The 22,390-nt window shown below is 34.7% G+C and overlaps 1 protein-coding gene across 5 annotated transcripts in view; it reads right to left on the bottom strand.

The window, feature by feature from the left end:
- Positions 1 to 4,711: 4,711 nt before the first annotated feature.
- LOC110454517 (sodium/potassium-transporting ATPase subunit beta-1-interacting protein 1-like) overlaps positions 4,712 to 22,390 on the bottom strand; it is a 32,602-nt gene continuing 14,923 nt past the window's right edge. Inside the window, exons 4-9 of one of the 5 annotated variants that reach the window (XM_021504057.1) lie at positions 22,030 to 22,245; positions 21,198 to 21,258; positions 14,406 to 14,490; positions 11,057 to 11,116; positions 8,444 to 8,451; positions 4,712 to 6,332 (exon numbers count right to left, since the gene is read on the bottom strand). In XM_021504057.1, the coding sequence (XP_021359732.1) occupies positions 5,959 to 6,332; positions 8,444 to 8,451; positions 11,057 to 11,116; positions 14,406 to 14,490; positions 21,198 to 21,258; positions 22,030 to 22,245 (804 nt within the window). In that variant the 3' untranslated portion in view covers positions 4,712 to 5,958. Of the gene's footprint in view, positions 6,333 to 8,443; positions 8,452 to 11,056; positions 11,117 to 14,405; positions 14,491 to 20,862; positions 21,259 to 22,029; positions 22,246 to 22,390 lie in introns of all 5 variants that reach the window. The other 4 variants (XM_021504059.1, XM_021504060.1, XM_021504061.1 and 1 more) reach the window with 4 other exon arrangements.

The raw sequence follows: 22,390 nt of genomic DNA on the forward strand, positions 1-22,390 counted from the left end.
AGAATAAATAAAGTTTATATACTTGTGGAGTAGGATATTACCAATTTCATCTATCTTTTGTGGCAAATTTGACATTTAATGAAATTCCGAGCTACTACTAAGCGATTTTCAAGTAAAAATATTGCTGTATGCAACAAGTTGAGATCATTAAAAGAGAAACATAAACAAGTCATTGTTTTCAGACAATTTTTAATTTCATTTTTGTTCGTTTTAAAATAAAAATGATCTTTTTCAACATATCAATGTAATCACTATTCTACAGGTAGTGAAATGTACATTTTCTTATTTACATCAAATTATTAATTAGCTACAGTATAACTGTCACCATGGTGATGAGACAGTCACAAACAAATACACTTCATCTAAGAGGTGAAGAAAACAAAAAGTGACAAACACAGAATGGTAAGAAGTATATAATGTTAAATCTATACACCATAATAAGTGCTGGGTTATCTCCCTTCCTTTACAAAATACCTCAAATCTCCAATTTAATTTCGTGATTTATCAGGCAAGTATCAGGATGTATTATAAAATCAAACAAGTTACAAATGGTGATTGTTACAAGATATGACAGAGTGATCATGTCTAAATTGATATCATATATAATAATTGGAGATGATATTATATTTCAAAAGAGATAAAATCCAGGCATATACCTCTATTGATAAAATATTACTTTCAGATGTTCAAATGGCAGTTACTTATAAAATTTATTTGAAATATGAAAAACAAAACTTTGTACAGAGTTTAGAATGTACTTGTCTATCCTAGGAATACATTTTTTTTTTATAGGAACACTGATCCTTGTTTTGAAAGTTTAAATTGGCATGATTATGTAAACATCACTGAAGATAATAGCAGTGCAGTACGTCACAACACAGGTTCTAGATTTCAATTCTTATATACAAATGGATGAAATCATAAAGCATTCAGAAATGAAATCCACTCATTATCATACCTTTGTGTGGACTTGTATGTACACTGTACTGGAACTACACCCGTGTAACTGAAGAAGTCTGCGGACTGAACACAATATACAGATGTATATACCCACCACTCCCTTCTCCAACAGACATTAACCGGTTAATAAAAACGAAATAATTAAATAGATAAATTGTTACATTTAAACTTTTATTTATCACATAATGCACTGTGTTATTCAGTGAATATATACCAATGTCATTTTTTTTTTGCGTATTGACCTATCAGCCCTGTGATTGGTTGTAAGTTTCAATTGTTTCAATTGTGACGTCACACCTTAAGGACAAGTACATGATGTCACAGACTTTCGCACAGGAGTCAAAACGGTGGCATTTTTCATTTCAAGATTGCATGAAAATTGTCGCCAGAGGCTCGCTAAATTGAAAAATTCCGAAGACTTGACTATAAATCACATATGAAATGGAAACCCATATAAGATCCTATATAAAATTATGTTTCATAGATATTAAATGACCAAAGCTTATGATTTTTTTGCCTCTCCTTAAAATGTATCCAATGGGGATTGAACCCGAGACCTCTTGTTTAATGGTGTTGCGCTCTACCAAAAAAGCTAAAGAGAAATTTTCCCCAGTCAATTAAGAAGGAATTTAGTGGCTAGTATTATGTACCAGGATACATAACGAAACCCTACGATTAGTAACAATGTCGAACTGTTTGACCTTTACCAATTCACAATATCATTTATCACAGCATGCAAAAACAAAACAGGAAAATCAAAAATAACATACTTCACTTTTGGCATGTTTCCTTATAATCACTTCACTTTCAGGTAAAAATCAATAACCAATAACTTTTAACCTTGATAAAATGTCCCTCCTTCCGTTTGCCACCTTGCTTATGAATATATTACCACAAACAGGTTCCATTGTCACATTTCCTATTTCATAACAGTATTTTAATACGTCTCATCCATTGACATATCGTCACATCAGACCTGAATTATTTGAATACCTATTTTATAAACATAAATCTTCAAAATCGAAAAACCAAAAAAAATATCTTACTTTTTTCTTTTCTTTCTCAGTGATGAATTGAAATGTTAATAAGCTACCGTAACGAGAATTGAAATGGTTATGTTTGTTTTCTTCATCCAATATTGACCGCAGAAGGAATGTACAGACATATACATGTACAGACATTTAAGTGGTTGTCACATTAAGACCAACATATAAAGTTCTGTAATCATCATACAGTACTACTTTACCTGGAAATGTTCATCTAGTCTAATTTTCGCCCTTCAAACAGTAACATTCCTTTTTGCCAAATATTATATTTGCCCTTCACATTTCATAACTATGTATATTATGTTGATTACAAATGTTCCCTGTTATGATATCATAAATACGTCTTCATTACGGAGGGCGAAAAAGGCGAAAATTAAACTGCAGTGAAAATTTCCCAGTATTTCAGTACACATACATGTGTAGGATATCCCCAACTTACATTTCTGTTTTTTTTTGTTTTTTGTTTTTTTTGGTTGCAATTAGAACTCAACTATATATTTTATTAGTACAGTAAATATATTACTGGTATATAGCAGTCAGATATCTAAAACTTCCAGCTGACCGTAGGAAGTGTTACAGACTCATAGTAAAATGTACCGGTAAACTTCAAAATATGTATATATCGCCTTAATAATTTTTCAAGTGTTAAACAAACAAAGAATGTACCTATATATGTTTCCAGTTATAAAGTATTAGACAGAAACAAAGGATTTTTTATATATAACACATGATATACATGTACATATATACACATACCATACCAGACCCAGTACTCCTCTCGAATACAAAGTAATATAATGAAGGGAGTTCAAATAAATAAATAACTTTGATTTAGAATCATAAGTCTTGCATTGTAGTAGCGGATTTGTCTGATATATTTAGATATGTATCAGATTGTGAAATACAACCTCCCGTTCCATAAATACGTATTTGTGTTCATCAAAGTTTTGATAATAATATAATGCAGCTGCATGCTTCAATCTTTTAATATGCTTGATGGAAAATAAATCTAATCACAATACGGTATAAATGCTTTTCACTTCTCTAAGAAATGGTGAACAAGAAATTGGGATGAGAAGCACTATATACCATTATGATATTCAAACATCCATTAGCACTAGATCAAGTATACCACTATATGGCTTTTTTCAGCTATCAAATTTCCCTAAAGCTGTCGTATTTATTAAAGAAATGCGAGAGCATAATTAATCACTTTCCATATTGACTTTGGTGTCAGAAATCAGCTTTTCTTCAATTTAACTTCTTTTTAAATCAATCTTGGGAATCTTCAAATTCCTTTCAAAGAAGTGAAGCAATGCAATTCTAGGAAACTTTTGAATATATTAATTTACATATATAGACTTTAGCTCTTGTGAACAAATCTTCCAGGTTTTATTTAACTCATTCACCCCTGAAATTTCATAATGAACTATTCCAACCTATGAATTGGAAGGGTTCAAATGTGTCTTCAGGGGTGAATGAAATAAAGCATACAGGTTGAAATAAGATATTACCTAACTAAAAGCTGTAATGCATGATAAATCCTGCAGTGTTAACCATTCTTAACAGAAGGATTGGAATTCCTTTTATAGCTATTACATTTGTACTTATTATACAATAGTTGTTTTTTGGGAAAAAGATGTCACCAAATGAATTGTACTATCAAATCTCTCATATAACTGAAGGTGTTTTTTTTTACTTTAGAAACAAACAGATGATTTTGTTTAATTTTCAGCAAGGGAAGAGATGATTAATGTGCACAATGATTTAGAAAAGGACCAAAAAAGGTCACAATCTTCAAATCATTAGGCTATTATATATGACGCAGTATAAAGGTTAAAATTGAAAATGTTGACAGATTCAAAAATCAAAACTGCTCACGACAACTGGAGAAGAAAATGGGAAAGAATGCTGTACATTTTACAAAAAAAATTTGGTACATTACTTGTAATATTGAACACAATTTCTCAAACAAATAATGATCTTATCCAATGTAAATTTCACAAACACTTACCTGTACAGGTTTGAAGGAGAAAACTCCTCCAACAGTACAAGTTACTTCCCTTTAATCAGGTATTAGTTATAATTTGTTCGCTCCTGAAATTTCTTAATTAACTATTCCAACTTTTGAACTGGAAGAGTTCAAATGTGTATTCATGGGTTAATGATTTTAAGATTTTCACCGATGGAATTCTTACATTATGGGTGTTTTTTATTTTATTTATACCCTTGATTTATTTAGAAAATTTGGTTTGACCAGTTTGATCTATCATCTGAATGGTTCATTTATGAAACAGGAATGAACCCAGTGGTCTGATCAGAGACTGATACTGTTATCTGGCAAGTCTTAACTCATTCACCCCTGAAATTTCATAATAAACTCTTCTAACCTTTGAATTGGAAGAGTTTAAATGAGTATTCAGGGGTGAATGAGTTAAACTAGAAAGCTTTATTCCATTCACCCCTAAAGTTACATTTGAACCTTATGAAATCAAAGACTGGGTAAGTCCAGTTTAAATATGTAGGGATGAATGAGTTAACATTCACATCTACAGGTCTGCCAGGCCTAATCCCTAAACATGTTTTGATTCACAAGCAGAAGAGGACCTTGTCGGTCTGCATGAACAAAAACAAATGATTTTAACTTGTACAGATAGAGGAAAGCTTTGTATTTTGTTTGGAATTACTGGACAATAAAAAACAGAAAACTTCATAATATTTATTAATTCATGGAAAATTATTACACAATTCTTTGTGTATTATATTTGTCCCCATATTTCAAGTTTTGGTCATTTTCTGAAAGTCATCAGACTTCGGTAATTAATTGACGAACATCAAACTTACGTAATTAACAAACATGTCTACATTGTATCACGTACATTTTCATCACAAACATTTCAATATATAATGCTCATACGCAAGACGAAACAAAACACAAATGATATTTTCCTAGTTCCCTACCAATAACTACAAAACAAAACTATTTCTTATTACTAAAGAAACAAACACTTGCACAAAACATGTACCAATCATGACCAATCACAGCACAGTATAGAGGTCACATGATTGATATTATGATGACCTTGGTTGTCTCTGTCACATCTTTGTTTTGAATGGACGGACAAGCTTGTCCAATAAACAACAGCCACAGTTTCTTTCTCACATACATAACAAAATATAACATTTTGCCCGTTGAACATACACAAAAAGCTTGTCATCAAGAATATTCCCATGCATCGATCGATCATCTTCGAGCTCTGCAAATTCATCCGTTATTTCTTCGCACCAATTATTGTCATAATCATGCACAATTGATTTTGGACATATATGTTGATGAAAGATAATATAATGTACAGGTCAAGCCCAGGTTTTACTGTTCCACATAACAATGTTACCGTTGTCGACAGGTGTCAGTATAGTAAAGGTTCCACGTAACAGTGTTACCGTTGTCGACAGGTGTCGGTATAGTAAAGGTTCCATGTAACAGTGTTACCGTTGTCGGCAGGTGTCGGTATAGTAAAGGTTCCATGTAACAGTGTTACCGGTGTCGACAGGTGTCGGTATAGTAAAGGTTCCATGTAACAGTGTTACCGTTGTCGGCAGGTGTCGGTATAGTAAAGGTTCCATGTAACAGTGTTACCGTTGTTGACAGGTGTCGGTATAGTAAAGGTTCATATGTACAATAACCATGGCATGAGATCCAATAAAGCTGAATGTCTTAATCAGTGTTCCACTGACCCTCACTGTGTACCAAACCTGCCCAAGTAGTTCACATGGTACAGTACTGAACGTATATCCTTACAGAGGAAATACTCTTATGTACATTTTGTAGACTGAGCTGGCTTACGATCAATGTCCTTTACCATTGATAAAAGTGTCATTTTTATTTTTTCAATGAACCATTCCCAAATCTTAACTGTCATCTATACAATGTGTGAATACCTTCTGGTTTCTAGGGGTAATGTCTGAACGGCGCGTCCATACTACTGGACGAGGGAGTGATTTGAACCCAGGGTAGGTTCTTTGGCCGTGCATCCTCTCGTGTACGGTTTGACTTTGATTTGGTACTTCCTTTACTTCGTACGCTGCGCAGACTGCGAACACTTTGACGATCAGTAGAATAATAATTGTTGATGACGGTGCCGTCCCGCATACTTGTCTCGTAACTAGGCGGCCTCTCTATGGTCGGATATTCATTGGCCACTCCATTAAAGGTCTGGTTATCACAATAACTAGCCTGACTGCGGCCGCCGTTGTCAACACCCGAGGAACGCGACGGTGCCTTGTACATCTTCACAAACTCCAGTTCGTCGTTTGCAGGACTTGCTGTAAAGACAGAAAAAAAGGATTTTTTTTTACAACATTTGGATTTTCAAAATAGATTGATTTGCGCAGTGGAATACGCAAATTCAACAATCTCAATATTTTGAAATTTTATTTATTTATTTTTAGGGATGTTCAAAGTTATGAGCCAATGTTAATTGATTAGTCCTAAATCTCTGATCTTCATCTCAGTCAGCATATATATATTATATTTACATCATCAATTTTAAATAATTAGACATTACCAAAAATGTGAAATTTAAAAAAATTCTCATTAGCATGCATATATATGCACATCATTAAAACTGTATAAATCATTGTTAGTCTTGATCATTCTTGCATTCAGTGGGCATCTTTGAAAAAAAAAATATTTTACAAATATTGGCATTGAATCATGTTTTTTTTTAACATTTTAATAAATAATTACCTCAGTATAATTTTATATTTAACACAAGTCAGTTGCACAATCATTTAGATGCTACATTTGTTGAAAATGCTTCACAGTTAATTGAGTCAACCTCTCTAAGCATAAATAGTTCTGGGATTAAATTACCCAGGGGATGCATGCAGTATACAATGTTGTACAAACCCTAGGCCTACAAACATTATAGAGAAATGTGTTGTACAAACCCTAGACCTACAAACATTATAGAGAAATGTGTTGTACAAACCCTAGACCTACAAACATTATAGAGAAATGTGTTGTACAAACCCTAGGCCTACAAACATTATACAGAGATTTAATGTGCTGTACAAACCCTAGGCCTACAAACATTATAGAGAAATGTGTTGTACAAACCCTAGGCCTACAGACATTATAGAGAAATGTGTTGTACAAACCCTAGACCTACAAACATTATAGAGAAATGTGTTGTACAAACCCTAGACCTACAAACATTATAGAGAAATGTGTTGTACAAACCCTAGGCCTACAGACATTATAGAGAAATGTGTTGTACAAACCCTAGGCCTACAAACATTATACAGAGATTTAATGTGCTGTCCAAACCCTAGGCCTTCAAACATTATACAGAGATTTAATGTGCTTGTTGCTGCAGGTCTTAATAAGTTGTTCAATCTTCTATATCAACTGTATATTTTTTGTATTTTGCGTATTCCACTGCGTAAAACATTGACACATATTGCAAAGTAGGGATTCTTGTGCTGCAGAATAGGGTTACCTTTACAGTCATGTTACTATAGGGCATAATAGGGTTACCTTTAATTTACAGTCATGTTACTAAAGGGCAGAATGGGGTTACCTTTAATTTACAGTCATGTTACTATTGGGCAGAATAGGGTTACCTTTATTTTACAGTCATGATACTATAGGGCATAATAGGGTTAACTTTAATTTACAGTCATGTTACTATAGGGCATAATAGGGTTACCTTTACTGTCATGTTACTATAGGGCATAATAGGGTTACCATTACAGTCATGTTATTATAGGGCATAATAGGGTTACCTTTACTGTCATGTTACTATAGGGCATAATAGGGTTACCTCTAAGACCCTGTCTTACTTTTACATCCTATAGGTTACCTAGCTAGCTACAAGACCATGTTTTTATAGGTTCCACAGGGTTACCTTGACAAGGTGTCACCTTTAAGACCACTTTTCAGTTTTAGGACCTACAGGGTAATCTTGACAGTGTTACTTTTTAAGACTGTGTTGTGTTTGAGGATTATTTTTAAGATACCATATTTAAACACTCAAGTTGAAAAATTAAAAGCCAGTTTATTTTGAGGGTTACGGAACCTCAAGTTGGAAATTAAAAGCTAGTCTATCAACTACTGGCACCATAACCATTACAACAGTGAACTGTGAAGTATATATGTGACACAATGAAATAGCAGAAATATATCATGGGAAAACAGGACAATGTCCAAACAATCCCATTGAGTTACCGTATAGGGTGAAAATCAAACAAAATACAGATGTTAGTGACAAATAAACATAACAATTGATAAAACAAAATAATCTGCAACATGAAAAAAAAAAAATGTACTTTTCCAACAGAAAATCAATAATATATAAAAAAATAAAATAAAAAATAAATAAATAAAAATATTATAATGAATGTCAAAGTCAACTCCATTCTTCATGTCTTACATTTGGTCCTGTTTTATGAATTCATATGATGAGAGCCATGGAAAAAAAGTAAGAGAAAGGTTACAGAAAGAAATTACAATAGAAACAGGTAATGTTACATAATATTTGTGTATAGCTATGTATACAATGTACATGTACATGTATAGTTGGTTCTATATAATAAATACCTTGGTGAATAAGCAAATTGTTACAATGTACATGTTTTTGTATACAATGTACATGTTTTTGTATACAATGTACATGTTTTTGTATACAATGTACATGTATATGTACAATTGTTTACACAACAAACATGTCAATCGTTTATATAATATGCAACTATTTGCAATGTTAAACAATAGACATACATGTACATTACTGTTTATACAAAAATGAAAGAATATATTTGATTTTCTAGTACTATATATACTGTAGCATGCATGCTTTTAACATGACACATCTCAAATACAGATACACATACTTTCAGATTTCTCATTTAAACAGTTATAAGCAATATGCACTTTTTACATGTATTATATACATATGTACATATATATGTTCTGTAAACCAACTTTTTAAGAAGTATTTTTTTTTTTACTACAACACACTCATGAATTGCAAAAACTTTCAAACTCAAAAATAATGTAGATAAATAATTATTTTTCCTCATTATAATATTCGTATCTGGAATAAGCCTAGCTGACAAGCCAGGCTCTAGAATTTTATAAGCCAGAATTTTTTCCAAATGATATCCTGTATGGCTTATTCTGTCTTTGCGTCTTGCAGAGTTATCTTCTCTTGTGAGCAGGTATTGATTGTTACGTCATTAGTTTGTGAGATAACGTCATCAATTTTTGAGAAAACAACATTAATTTCCTCACACAAACCAATGACGTAACAATCAATACCTACTCACAAGAGAAGATAACTCTGCAATATGCAAAGACGGAATTACTTAAGTTTGGTTTACAGATCATGATATACCAAGGATAAATTAATTTGTAATATTTACAACATCGTGTTGATTGGTGATCATAGAAACAAAACGGAATTAATTATTTTGTTAGTTAGTCATTATATATAAAAATTGGAACAACAGCTGGTGGTCATTCGCCATTAAAACATGCATAACTATACTTTCCCTTTAAAGAATACAGACTGTATGAGTTACCTCCCTTCCTAACAGGTAACCACACCTTTTTTAAACTAATATCGGGGGGAAAATCTTAAAACCGATTAAACAAAAAACATAGAATTTATCTAAACAACTTAATTTCTATTCAATTTTCTAACAAGTTCAGTTATAAATTACAAAAATTCTTTACATTATATGTAGAAATAAACTCGTTCATCCCTGAAATTCCATAATTAACTATTCTAACCTTTGAATTGGAAAAGTTCAAATGTTTCTTCAGGGATGAATGAGTTAATTCAGATACCTGTTCAAAAAGGGGAAACAACTCATACAGTTGAAAGATCTGTCCTCTGTAAATGGGGAAGTGATACATTGTATAATAGTTTTTGAATGAGTATATAGTCAACAAGGTATTTATAATTACTGATTCTCAGCATAACATTGTATCATATATAAACTAATAGATAGTCATGTATGTGTCAAGTTACCTCACTAAATACTTAATCTTCTCCATTTTCATAAAAAAAATATCCCACATTTTCTTTTAAAAGGTTTAACATATTACAGGGTTAGACCCTAACTTTTTCTGCTGAGTAGTCCACCGGACTAGTTGAATAGATTATTTACAAGTCGTTTGCCAATGTAACTTAAGTCACAGATGTCCTGATAAGGAAACATTGCAATCTACAGCATGAAACATCGAAAGTAGGGGACAGTCCCCAGGACTTCAAATAATGGTGTAGTTTTAGGATTTTATTTTGACAATTATCATGCAGTATATCTTATTCTAAGCTGCTTTCTAAATTTCAAAAAGGAGTGTTCTTATTTTATAATCATATTTTTCACAAGTCCAAAGGACCAGTTAGGTAAGGTGATTCACTAGTCCTTGCTGAAATCTACTAGTCCAGGACTAGCGGACTTAAAGGATTAGTGTCGACCCCTATATTGTTTTTAATTATATCATCAGTATTGAATTTTTACCATGACTTTATTGAAAGATTAAAAAAAGAAATGTCCCTTTGAATCATAAATCAAAATACCCTGATCACCTGCAGCCTACACAAACAAATAAACAGGATACATTTATTTATAGAACTAAAAGCAGAGACCTCTGAAATATACAAGTGTTTATTCTTGAAAATTATTTTCATTATCTTTGATCTTTTTAAACTCATATAAAATGTATAATGTATATGAAAAAAAATCATATACCCAACAGCAGTAATTAATTGGATGATTAATTTTAATAAAAAAAAATTGCCAAAGGAAAGTAGCACAAACAAATGTAGTTTCTGCAAAGGTAAAACGATGTACAGAAATTTTCTTCTTCTTTTTAGTGTAGAATCAAACAGATCACATGTACAACAGCAATTTAAAATGAGTTTTATAAAAAAAAGTAGTATGATTCATGAACAAAAATGATCATATAATTGAAATGAAAAATTCCCAATTCAAAAATAATCACTTGTACATTATAAAACATAAGGGCCATGTGTTACCTTTGTCCCATGGGGGAGGGACCCCACGGGTTAAATGTTTGTGAAGTTGGTACAAACAGGCTGAAAACACACAAAACAACGGAAATGTGTGTGAGATGTGATCCTGACAGGAAATACCAGGAAAGTGAAATGTAAAATAAATGACTTAAAGAAAGCATAAATGTACCACACACAGGACAAAGTCTAAGAGGTCTGAATTAAAGGATATTGCGACAAAACGACTCCCTCAAAGCTCCTACACCCATTAAAACAGTATACTGGGAAACTTTTGACCAGACAAATTTTCGCCCTATGCCAAGAAAATCCACATCCCATGTTAATTTCATCTAGGTTCACAATTGATAACTATGTTTATTATATCACTTACTACAGTAAGCTGTAATGACAAATTCTATGAAGGGCAAAAAAAAAGGCGAAAATTAATTAACTGCAGCAAAAAACTGTCCCGGTATACAATAGGTATAAGCAAATGTTCGACTGCTCAAGACGAGACCTTCGATTCAATAGACTAAATAATTATACATTACATTGTGGCATACAATTCTTTAATGCGATGAACATAAATATTATAGAAACTTTTCAGATTTTTATCTATAGATGACATTTGAATTGAAATTTAAGCTGAAACTAGGACTCAAGGAAATCAAGATATTTGAAGACAGCTAGACTGTGTGTTCTGTACGTTACGAACTTACGTCAGAGATAAGATCATTTCTCGGGTGATACAGTGCGCCAGATGTTCTTGTGTTTTATGTTTCAGTTTGAATAACAAAACAAACAGACTTTATCTGATAGCAGAGCTTCTGATGAGAGGGTTATTTTTAAATCTGAACAATTTACAGGCTGTCAGCTTGCAATGAGATTTTAATTCTAAGTTAATATAAATTCTAAAATGCTGTATTTATTCTGCAATAAGCCAGGAGGGTAAACTTAATATTAATCCCTGAATTAAAGTAAGGAAATGGACTTATTACCGGACAAATAAATAGCATTTGCTGGCATTTCTATTGTACTGTATTACATATTTGTGGGCTTATTACCAGGCATGGGCTTATTGTGGGATAAATACCGAGTACAGTCAGGTCACATACACTTTATATGTGTCGTATGTAATATGACAGAACTTGGAACCCAAGCTTGTTTATTAATTAGAATTGTTGTAGGTAAAGCAAACTGTATATTAACTCATTCACCCCTGAAATTTCATGATGAACTATTCCAACCTTTGAATTGAAAGAGTTCAAATGTGTCTTCAGGGGGTGAAGGAGTTAAAACATTAAATAACACAATTTTAATGAATTCTGAAACCAGAACATTAAAAAATGGATTGAACGTAATTAACAGCAAACTGATTTTAACAGAAGGCTTAAACCTGCTTACATTGCCTGTCGGCCACCAGTCCACCTCCCGAGCACAACAGCTAGCCTATCTGGGAGCAAGCAGGAAAATTCTGATAATCCTTCCCGATATGTAATTTTAACATATCTATGAGCTTTTATTAAAGCTTTCATCATATGACCTTTGCCATGATCAATTGTTACTGTTAATCTAAACTAGGGCTGCAACAATATATATCGTATTGTATCACAATACTTTCTTGTGTATCGTACCAAATTGTTTGATTGCCTGTATCGCGATACACTAACAGTACCCACCCACTTTGTACCTTCAACCTTGTCTTTACCCTTTTTCAATATCATATAATATTCAAAATAACCTTTTATCAATATGATAACCTTCAAAAACTTCTCAACTATTTTTCAATATTTTCTAGTGTTCTTCCAAATCATCTTAATCCTATGTTGATTTGTGTTGTACTGTTCAAAATTATCTTACCTGTTAATGCGTTTTTTTTTCAATTAAATTCTATTATCTTCAAAATCATCGCAATCCTATAAATATTATCTTATGACATTCAAAAACGCCCTTATCGATTGTCACTACTCTAAAACCTTCAAATTCAACTTGATCTATTATAAATTTTATTCGAGTTTATATTTGAATGCATCATAAATTCTCAAATATAATCCTCTATATCTATACACAGTACTAGTGGGGATTTATTTCTAGGTTTGCTAGTAGAACGAAACAAATTCAAGTAATTGAGCAGATTTAATAAAAAAAAATTATAACCAAACACAAGAAAAAAGTTAATAAAAAGAAAATGAAACTCCACTGAACTGTAAACAAACATGCAAACTAAACTCAGCGATTACTCGAGTCATGGATGAAAAGGTGTATAACTTGGTGCATCTTTACAACATGCAACATTGTACAGCTTCATGGTTAAATATTTACAATTTAATACATTTAATACATCTTCTGTTTTTTGACAACATTTTATATCCATTTTTCATTCTGAAACATTAAACATGGCTGCACACAAGTGTTGATGATCATGAGAAACCAGAAATATGAACAGACAGGTTGCATCTATATATATACAGTATACAGGGAAACTTTAGCCAAGTCAACCTTTCACCTTTTACTTGTAAAATCTATTTTCACCCTGTGTTATTTTTCTTTTTTTTGTGTAATGACATGTACAGCAGAGTTTGTACACAGAGGGTGAAAAGGGCAAAGGTTAAATTGCAGCAAAAAGTTCCTGGTATACAGTATACAAACAACAAACTGTTTGCAAATAAGGCTTATTTCTATACCTAATTGTGACCCAACACATAAAAATACGTCCTGGAATATGGAATGAACTAACTCTTTCACCCCTGAAGACACATTTAAACTCTTCTAATTCAAAGGTTGGAATTGTTCATTATGAAATTTCAGGGGTGAATGAGTTAATGAAGAGAAAAAATATAACTTTAAGTAATAAGTCATACTTAAATCTGTTTGTATTTGTAGTTACCCTGAGTGTTCATATTACCTTATTTCTTACTGAACATACAAAATAGCTGTCAATAACTTTAAACAAGAAAAGTAGATATGCAATCTGCCTTATGATCCAGACTTGTCATATGATACAACTGCGTTTATAAGTTATGTAACAGGCATTTTTGTCTTGATAAAGATATGGTCATTTAAACTTTATTCACTCTGTGAGAAATTTGCCATGCTGTTCAAGGTTTCACATACTGTAGAAAATCTGGCAGTTCAAATGCTGTCCATCAGACAGGTCTATAAGTACATCATGAACTACCTTGTTCAAGGGAGAAAATACAAAATGGATGAAATCTCTTGCTTTTCATGACTCAATGCATGTTGAACTTAGGTTGAACTCAGTTATAATCCGTATAAAATCTCGATTAATATTTTCTGGGAAATGTTTCTATATGATCAAGTCTGACATAAATTAGAGAGCAAGAGTTATGTCCCTTCTCCAATCACTACATACACATATAGAGGCTGGAGGGTTAGATGCGAGGTCTTTTCCGAATGTTGGTACGATGATACGGTGTCAAATCCTCCGATGAATTCAACTGGAACACACAAATCTCACCTGACACACACTTATTGACATAATTGTGAGAGTACTGTCTTTATCCTGCAATAAGTCTATGCAGGGGTCCAACACATAATCTCTGAGTGAAAGTAGGGGGTGGGCTTATAACAGGACAACACATAATCTCTGAGTGAAAGTAGGGGGTGGGCTTATTACAGGACAACACATCATCTCAGACTGAAAGTAGGGGGTGGGCTTATTACAGGACAACACATAATCTCAGACTAAAAGTAGGGGGTGGGCTTATTACAGGACAACGCATAATCTCTGAGTGAAAGTAGGGATTGGGCTTATTACAGGACAACACATAATCTCTGACTGAAAGTAGGGGGTGGTCTTATTACAGGAAAACACATCATCTCAGACTGAAAGTAGGGGGTGGGCTTATTACAGGCCAACGCATAATCTCTGACTGAAAGTAGGGGGTGGGCTTACAGGTCAACACATAATCTCTGACTGAAAGTAGGGGGTGGGCTTACAGGACAACACATAATCTCTGACTGCAAGTAGGGGGAGGGCTTATTACAGGAAAACACATCATCTCAGGCTGAAAGTAGGGGGTGGGCTTATTACAGGACAACACATAATATCTGAGTGAAAGTAGGGGGTGGGCTTATTACAGGACAACACATCCTCTCTGACTGAAAGTAGGGGGTGGGCTTATTACAGGAAAACACATCATCTCAGACTGAAAGTAGGGGGTGGGCTTATTACAGGACAACGCATAATCTCTGACTGAAAGTAGGGGGTGGCCCAATGAAGTAGGTTACACTACCTTCAATACAAATTTAATTTTACCCTGGTATATGAAAGTTCCATACAAATAAATCTTATCTGCTTCAAATTAGATTTAGCAAGTTGTGAGATTGTTTTTAAAACATTTATAAAGGTTTGTATTCCTGTGGATGTTAAGAATACCTGTCTGGCTATTCTTACAAGGTACCGGCTGTATTGTTGGCTGTCTGGTGCCAGACAATGCAGTCTAGATTCTCCATCATGTGTCCAGAAGCTATGATAGGCCTAGACAGAATTCAAGAGATATGTCTGATATGTTTCACATGCAGCTCTTGCTAGCTGTCAAGACTACCGCAGTGTAAGGGTAGAAAGTGTGTGTGTTGTTGTTGTTGTGGGTAGCTGCCCTCAATACACATTTCATCTGTCAAATGAAGGACATGGAGGAGTACTTAGCTTAGGTTGTTTATTGTTTTATATATATAAGTCGGTGAACTGCTCCCCCACAACTTACCAGAGCTGCCTCCCCAACTCTCCCAGCACATATAATATACAGAGCTGCCTCCACCCCACCCCCCACCCCCCCTACCCAACAACATACCAGAGCTGCCTTCCCTGCCCCCCTAGCACATAATATACAAAGCTGAACCCCCCTAGCCCACAACATACCAGGGCTGCCTCCCCTGTGCCCCCCTAGCACAAAACATACAGAACTGCCTCCATCCCCACCCACCCCAGCCAATAATATACAGAGCTGCACCCCCCTCGCCCACAACATCCCAGAGCTGCCTCCCCTGTGCCCCCCTAGCACAAAACATACAGAACTGCCTCCATCCCCACCCACCCCAGCACATAATATACAGAGCTGACCCCCCCTAGCCCACAACATACCAGAGCTGCCTCCTCTGTGCCCCCCTAGCACATAACATACAGAACTGCCTCCATCCCCACCCACCCCAGCACATAATATACAGAGCTGCACCCCCCTAGCCCACAACATACCAGAGCTGCCTCCCCTGTGCCCCCCTAGCACAAAACATACAGAACTGCCTCCATCCCCACCCACCCCAGCACATAATATACAGAGCTGCACCCCCCTACCCCACAACATACCAGAGCTGCCTCCTCTGTGCCCCCCTAGCACATAACATACAGAACTGCCTCCATCCCCACCCACCCCAGCCAATAATATACAGAGCTGCACCCCCCTACCCCACAACATACCAGAGCTGCCTCCCCTGTGCCCCCCTAGCACAAAACATACAGAACTGCCTCCATCCCCACCCACCCCAGCACATAATATACAGAGCTGCACCCCCCTCGCCCACAACATCCCAGAGCTGCCTCCCCTGTGCCCCCCTAGCACATAACATACAGAACTGCCTCCATCCCCACCCACCCCAGCCAATAATATACAGAGCTGCACCCCCCTCGCCCACAACATCCCAGAGCTGCCTCCCCTGTGCCCCCCTAGCACATAACATACAGAACTGCCTCCATCCCCACCCACCCCAGCACATAATATACAGAGCTGCACCCCCCTAGCCCACAACATACCAGAGCTGCCTCCCCTGTGCCCCCCTAGCACATAACATACAGAACTGCCTCCATCCCCACCCACCCCAGCACATAATATACAGAGCTGCACCCCCCTACCCCAAAACATACCAGAGCTGCCTTGCCCGTGCCCCACTAGCACAATTATGTCATGAAATACAGATCTGCCTCCCCCGCCCTAACCATATACCAGATTTCTCTCCCCATCCATCCACCACATACCAGAGTAAAAGAAACTAGCTGGTGTACCAGACTATCATATCACAATCTGCAGCATTCTACAGCCATTAAACCCTCATATCATCACACATGTCACTCCCAAATAGATATGTTGGTCACCTACAAACTCACAACAAGATCATATCATCTAATGATTACAGTCTACGGTATAACTTGTCCACACTGTTGGAATTACTTCTTTGCCCTATATAATAGTTTAAGTAATTCGTATCCTACAGACATATACCTCCATTAGGATCCAGTGTTATATGGGATTTAATCGTCTATATTAGTTATTACCTTCTTTGACCCAAACCAATAATTAGAGTAGAGATACACTGTGTAACATCATAAAGACTGAACAAAATTTGGGGGGGGGGGGATTATTTATGGTTTCGTTTTTTTATGAACATGCAGGGCCAAAATATAATGTACCCCTTATTAATCATTTCTTTGGGCATTTCTGGGTGGTTGGGTGGAAGGGTTCTGTCCAGCTGGGCTCAGTTATAGATGGAACACAGATGAAAAGCCATATCAATCAATCAACAAGGATCAGGGACTGTTGTTCAAATCAAATGCAAACAAACATTAATTATAATTGGCATCATAATTATTTCAATAAATGTGAATGCATTAAAGAGAAAATTGAAACTAAACTAATTGAAATCACAAATAAAATACTGAAACTAAATGAAATCACAGGTATAATAAATTATAGGGGAAAACTCAAATTGTCAATCAAATTATTATTAAAATACAAAGGTTCAGTAAAAATAAAAAATAAAATCAAGCAAATCAAAGACTCATTAATTGCATTGGTGCAAACAAATAAAAATTGTAAACAAATGTGTATGTTTATATAATTAACAAACACAATATTGATATATGTTTACAACAAAAATCAAACACAAAATGCAGAAATAAACTGAAGGCCAATTCAACAGAAAAGTCAAAATCAGGAAGAATAAAATAATAGTTATAAAGGAAAAGTTTAAAAATGTCAAACAGTTACATCAGCATGAGATAATGTGGTTGACTAGATTATGATGGCACTGGGTTAGAGGTATATAAACTAATAAGGTAACATCTAAACCAATGAAACAAACAATAGAATCATTAATATGTACAGCAATGGAACTTTAAAATATAGGATTATTAGGTGTATGTCAATAGCCAAATTGACCTACAATGGCCCAGCACTGTCACAAGTAAATCAATGACTTTTAACCCATTCACCCCTGAAGGCACATTTGAACTCATCCAATTCAAAGGTTGGAATAGTTCATTATTAAATTTCAGGGGTGAATGAGTTATAGTTGCTACTTTACATGTACTTTGTTCTATAGTTTAAGTTCTTGTACTGGACACATATTTAATTACATTTTCCACATCTTTACCAGGTAATACATGCACATGCTAAACCTATTGTTTTTCAGAGTTTAAAAATGTATGAAGTAGTCGAAGTTGACAAGCTGGAAGCAATGGGCACATGATTTTTTACATCTAGCCTTTGAACTTGAACTTTAATATTTAAGTATGAACTTGAGTTTAAATATATCTGGTACTTATAAATAAGGGGTGATTGGGTGGTGCAGTGGATAGCACACTTGCCTTTCACCAAGGCGGCCGGGGTGCGATTCCCCGATCGGACATGAAAAAGTATATGGGGTCACCTGCCTGACCACGTGGGTTTTTCTCCGGGTACACCGGTTTCCTTCCATATTAAGACCCTCCATAAGCTAACATATATTCAGGCCAACAAGAGTGATTAATATAAGTTGACATAGCTTGTTTCATAATTGTTGTAAAATAAATCAAGTTTATTATTATAAATTGTAATTCCTGCTTGTCTTTGATATGGTATATATAAGGTGTGAGGATTATCCTCGATATCAGGGCTAGGAACACTTTTTTTTAAAACACTAGTCAGTCGGGCTAATAGTTTACAATTATACTAGTCCAAATCCGATTTCCACCAACCTTATATGATTCAAATACTAATTAATATCAAAATTTGACTTGGGCTAGCAGTTTTTTGAATCACAAATCCAGCTTGAGATTTCACTAGGTTCAGACTATTGAGCTACCTTATTGTCAACACTTGATATTGTATTATTGTGTTGTGTGTATAAAGACACTTTTGTAATAATTATGTTTCACATTTGTTTGTATTTTGTTGAAAACATCGGCAATACTATATACAGTTCTGTGCCACAAGTCTTTCACGTTACGTCATTTTCCCATTGAATTTTACGTTATTTTTGGGGGGAAAATGAATTTTCCTGGGTTTATTTTTAGTAAAAAATATTGTTTAATTCTGCTCAAAGGTAGAAAAATTATCTACCACTTTTCTTTGTTATACTGATATGATTATCCGTTGCAAAGATTTCTGACCATAATGGGCTATTTGACAAAATCAATTCTTCTGGCATTATCAGCATTGTGTCTATGGGAATGATGTCAAAATGTAATCTATATACTGGGACGAATAGTGATATCACAACAACTGAGACGAGGATAATAATACAAATATTACCAGAGGAAACATTGGATAACGATCTAACATGATGTTTTATAAACATTGGATGTCAAATGAAGTCATGGAATGTTTTTGGAAAAAAAAGTAAATTGACATAGAATCCAATGGGAAAATGACATAACATGAAACACTTATTACACATCACTGTATATATGCTTGCAGACGTTCATACCTCCGTGCAGTAGGATGGGGTCGTGCAGACGACTGTACATTGGAAGGAAAAGAAACTCATCATCTTGTCGGATTTCTGTATCCAGCTTTATCCAATTTATCATATCAATTGTATTGTATGGGTCCTTCTCACAAATTTTTCAATCCCAGATGCATGCATGCATGCATGAGCAGGCAAGACAACTGTACAGCTAGCTATCGCTACATCTTTCAGCTCTTTTGTCACTAACGCAGCATTAAAAGCAATGAAGCAATTAATGGTCCTTCAGCACCAATGCATTTCCCATTTAAAAATCTTCTCACAAGTAAATGAAATATCAATTATCAGAATGGAAAAAAAAAATAACAAAAGGAAAACTAAAATTACCATCTTAAAATCAGATCATCATGACTTCATATTAATTTGTCTTATTGAATATTCATAATATATACTTGCAGAACAGTTACTGCATTGGAAAAAAAACTTTCAGAATGAACACTCCTGAAACTTTAGCCTAGTAAAAATATATTTTTGAAATGCACCCATTATGTTACCACGACAACAAGGGAAGACAACAACGGAGAACCAGACAGAAGTGAATTGACAGTAAACAAGCATCACAGGCTCTGCAGTTACTCATAAGTTCCAGGTCAAAAATTAAAACAAAATGTCCTATCCAATCCTTAAAAGATATTTAATTTGCTAATTTCAATTTATCAATGCTTCCCTCTTTGAATTTCATTCCATTTCTCTAAAAATAATTTTCAACTACAAAGTACATTTCATTATTTTTTCCAGGGCTATAGAAAAATTTAAAAAACTAAATACAGACGTATTAACATATTGTATTGTGGCAAAATTGAAATAATAGCAGGTTCAAATCTTTCCCTCAATTGAATTTCCAGATTTTTTTATTTTTTTTTATTTATATTTCATCCTCTGGATTTACTCTCTAAGGTAATATTATAGAAGAAACCTAATTTTAACACATTTGAATTAAATTTAAATAATTACATATTTAAAGTTTGACCTGGAAAGGATGGGTAACTGATGGAGAAACAGGCAGAAGCCTGGAGTTACTGGTGAAACAGATAGAAGCAATGGATAGCCACTACAGAGTATATATACCCAACACAGAAAATCCTACACACCTGACTAGAAATAACTGGTTATCTCCCCTGGCCAGGGCAGATAACTCTAGCATCAGAGTCGCTGAACTGTCGTCGTACAACGACCCCATCCACTTCCACAGGTGTATGATCAGAGCTCAGTGTAGTCAGAACTGTGGATGATTGGTGGATATTTGGGACTGATTTGGCATGCCCAGGATTCGACCAATCTAAACTGTCGGTGAATGACACGTATGTTGGCAGACACCAACTGTTACGTGAGGGGATTGGTTCGTATTTGGTAGTTGCATACTTGTCTTCGTTGATGAATACACACGTTGGACGTGAGTATGTGCTCGACTGAGCGAGGTACTTACAACTTTCTTCCTCGTCTCCGTACATGTACAGGGTGATACAGGAAAACACAAAACCAATCAACTGCAACAAAAACAAATCATTTATTAAATTTACTGGAAATGAAAGCATATATATTCATGTAAGCATAAGTCTAATACGGCCCTCGTTTATTGTTGCGTGTACATGTTCTCCCAGTAAAATATAAGCAAAGCATGTAGCAAGCTTACCAAATTGGAACTTTACATGTATGTTGACTGACCCTACAGACTATCAAAGAAACTTGATGAAATCTTATCCAAATCAAATTATCCTTTGCTATCTAAGCTTACACAAAATTTTGTAAAGCTCCTTTTTGTGTATGACTTACCACTAGTAATAATTGTATTTGAGTGTATGACTTACTGCTAGTAATTATTGTATTTGTGTGTATAACTTAATTACCGCTAGTAAATATCATATTTGTGAGTATGACTTAATTACGGCTAGTAAACATCGTATTTGAGTGTATGATTACTGCTAGTATACATCGTATTCAAGTGTATGACTTATCGCTAGTTGGGTGTATGACTTACTGCTGGTAAACATTGTATTTGAGTGTATGACTTACTGCTAGTAAACATCGTATTTGAGTGTATGACTTACCGCTAGTAAACATCGTATTTGAGTGTATGACTTACTGCTAGTAAACATCGTATTTGAGTGTACGACTTACCGCTAGTAAACATCATATTTGGGTGTATGACTTACGGCTAGTAAACATTGTATTTGGTTGTATGACTTACCGCTAGTAAACATCATATTTGAGTGTATGACTTACCGCTAGTAAACATCGTATTTGAGTGTACGACTTACCGCTAGTAAACATTGTACTGCTGCATGAATGACCTCTACATAGTAATACTCCAGAAGACAGCCTTTGATGACGTCCTCGGGCGGAATGTCACGACTTGAATCCTGAACAGTGTTGGTCAGCTTCCAGGATGTGTTGGTAATTTGACAGCCTATACCGTTCTCCAACCACCAACTCTTGTTCTTAGTACCAATACTAAGAATATACAAGTCTCGCTTCTGAAAAACACAGTAAATAAATTCAAATTTTAGTAACAAGACCTCAAACTAAAGTCATTTGTGCATATAATAATGGAAGTGGTGTGAATCTATATTCATGTATATTCAATGAGAAATAGACACTGAAAATTAAGTTTCTAGGAAA

This window comes from Mizuhopecten yessoensis, unplaced genomic scaffold (genome assembly GCF_002113885.1).
Source record: "Mizuhopecten yessoensis strain PY_sf001 unplaced genomic scaffold, ASM211388v2 scaffold7903, whole genome shotgun sequence".
Lineage (NCBI taxonomy): Eukaryota > Metazoa > Mollusca > Bivalvia > Pectinida > Pectinidae > Mizuhopecten > Mizuhopecten yessoensis.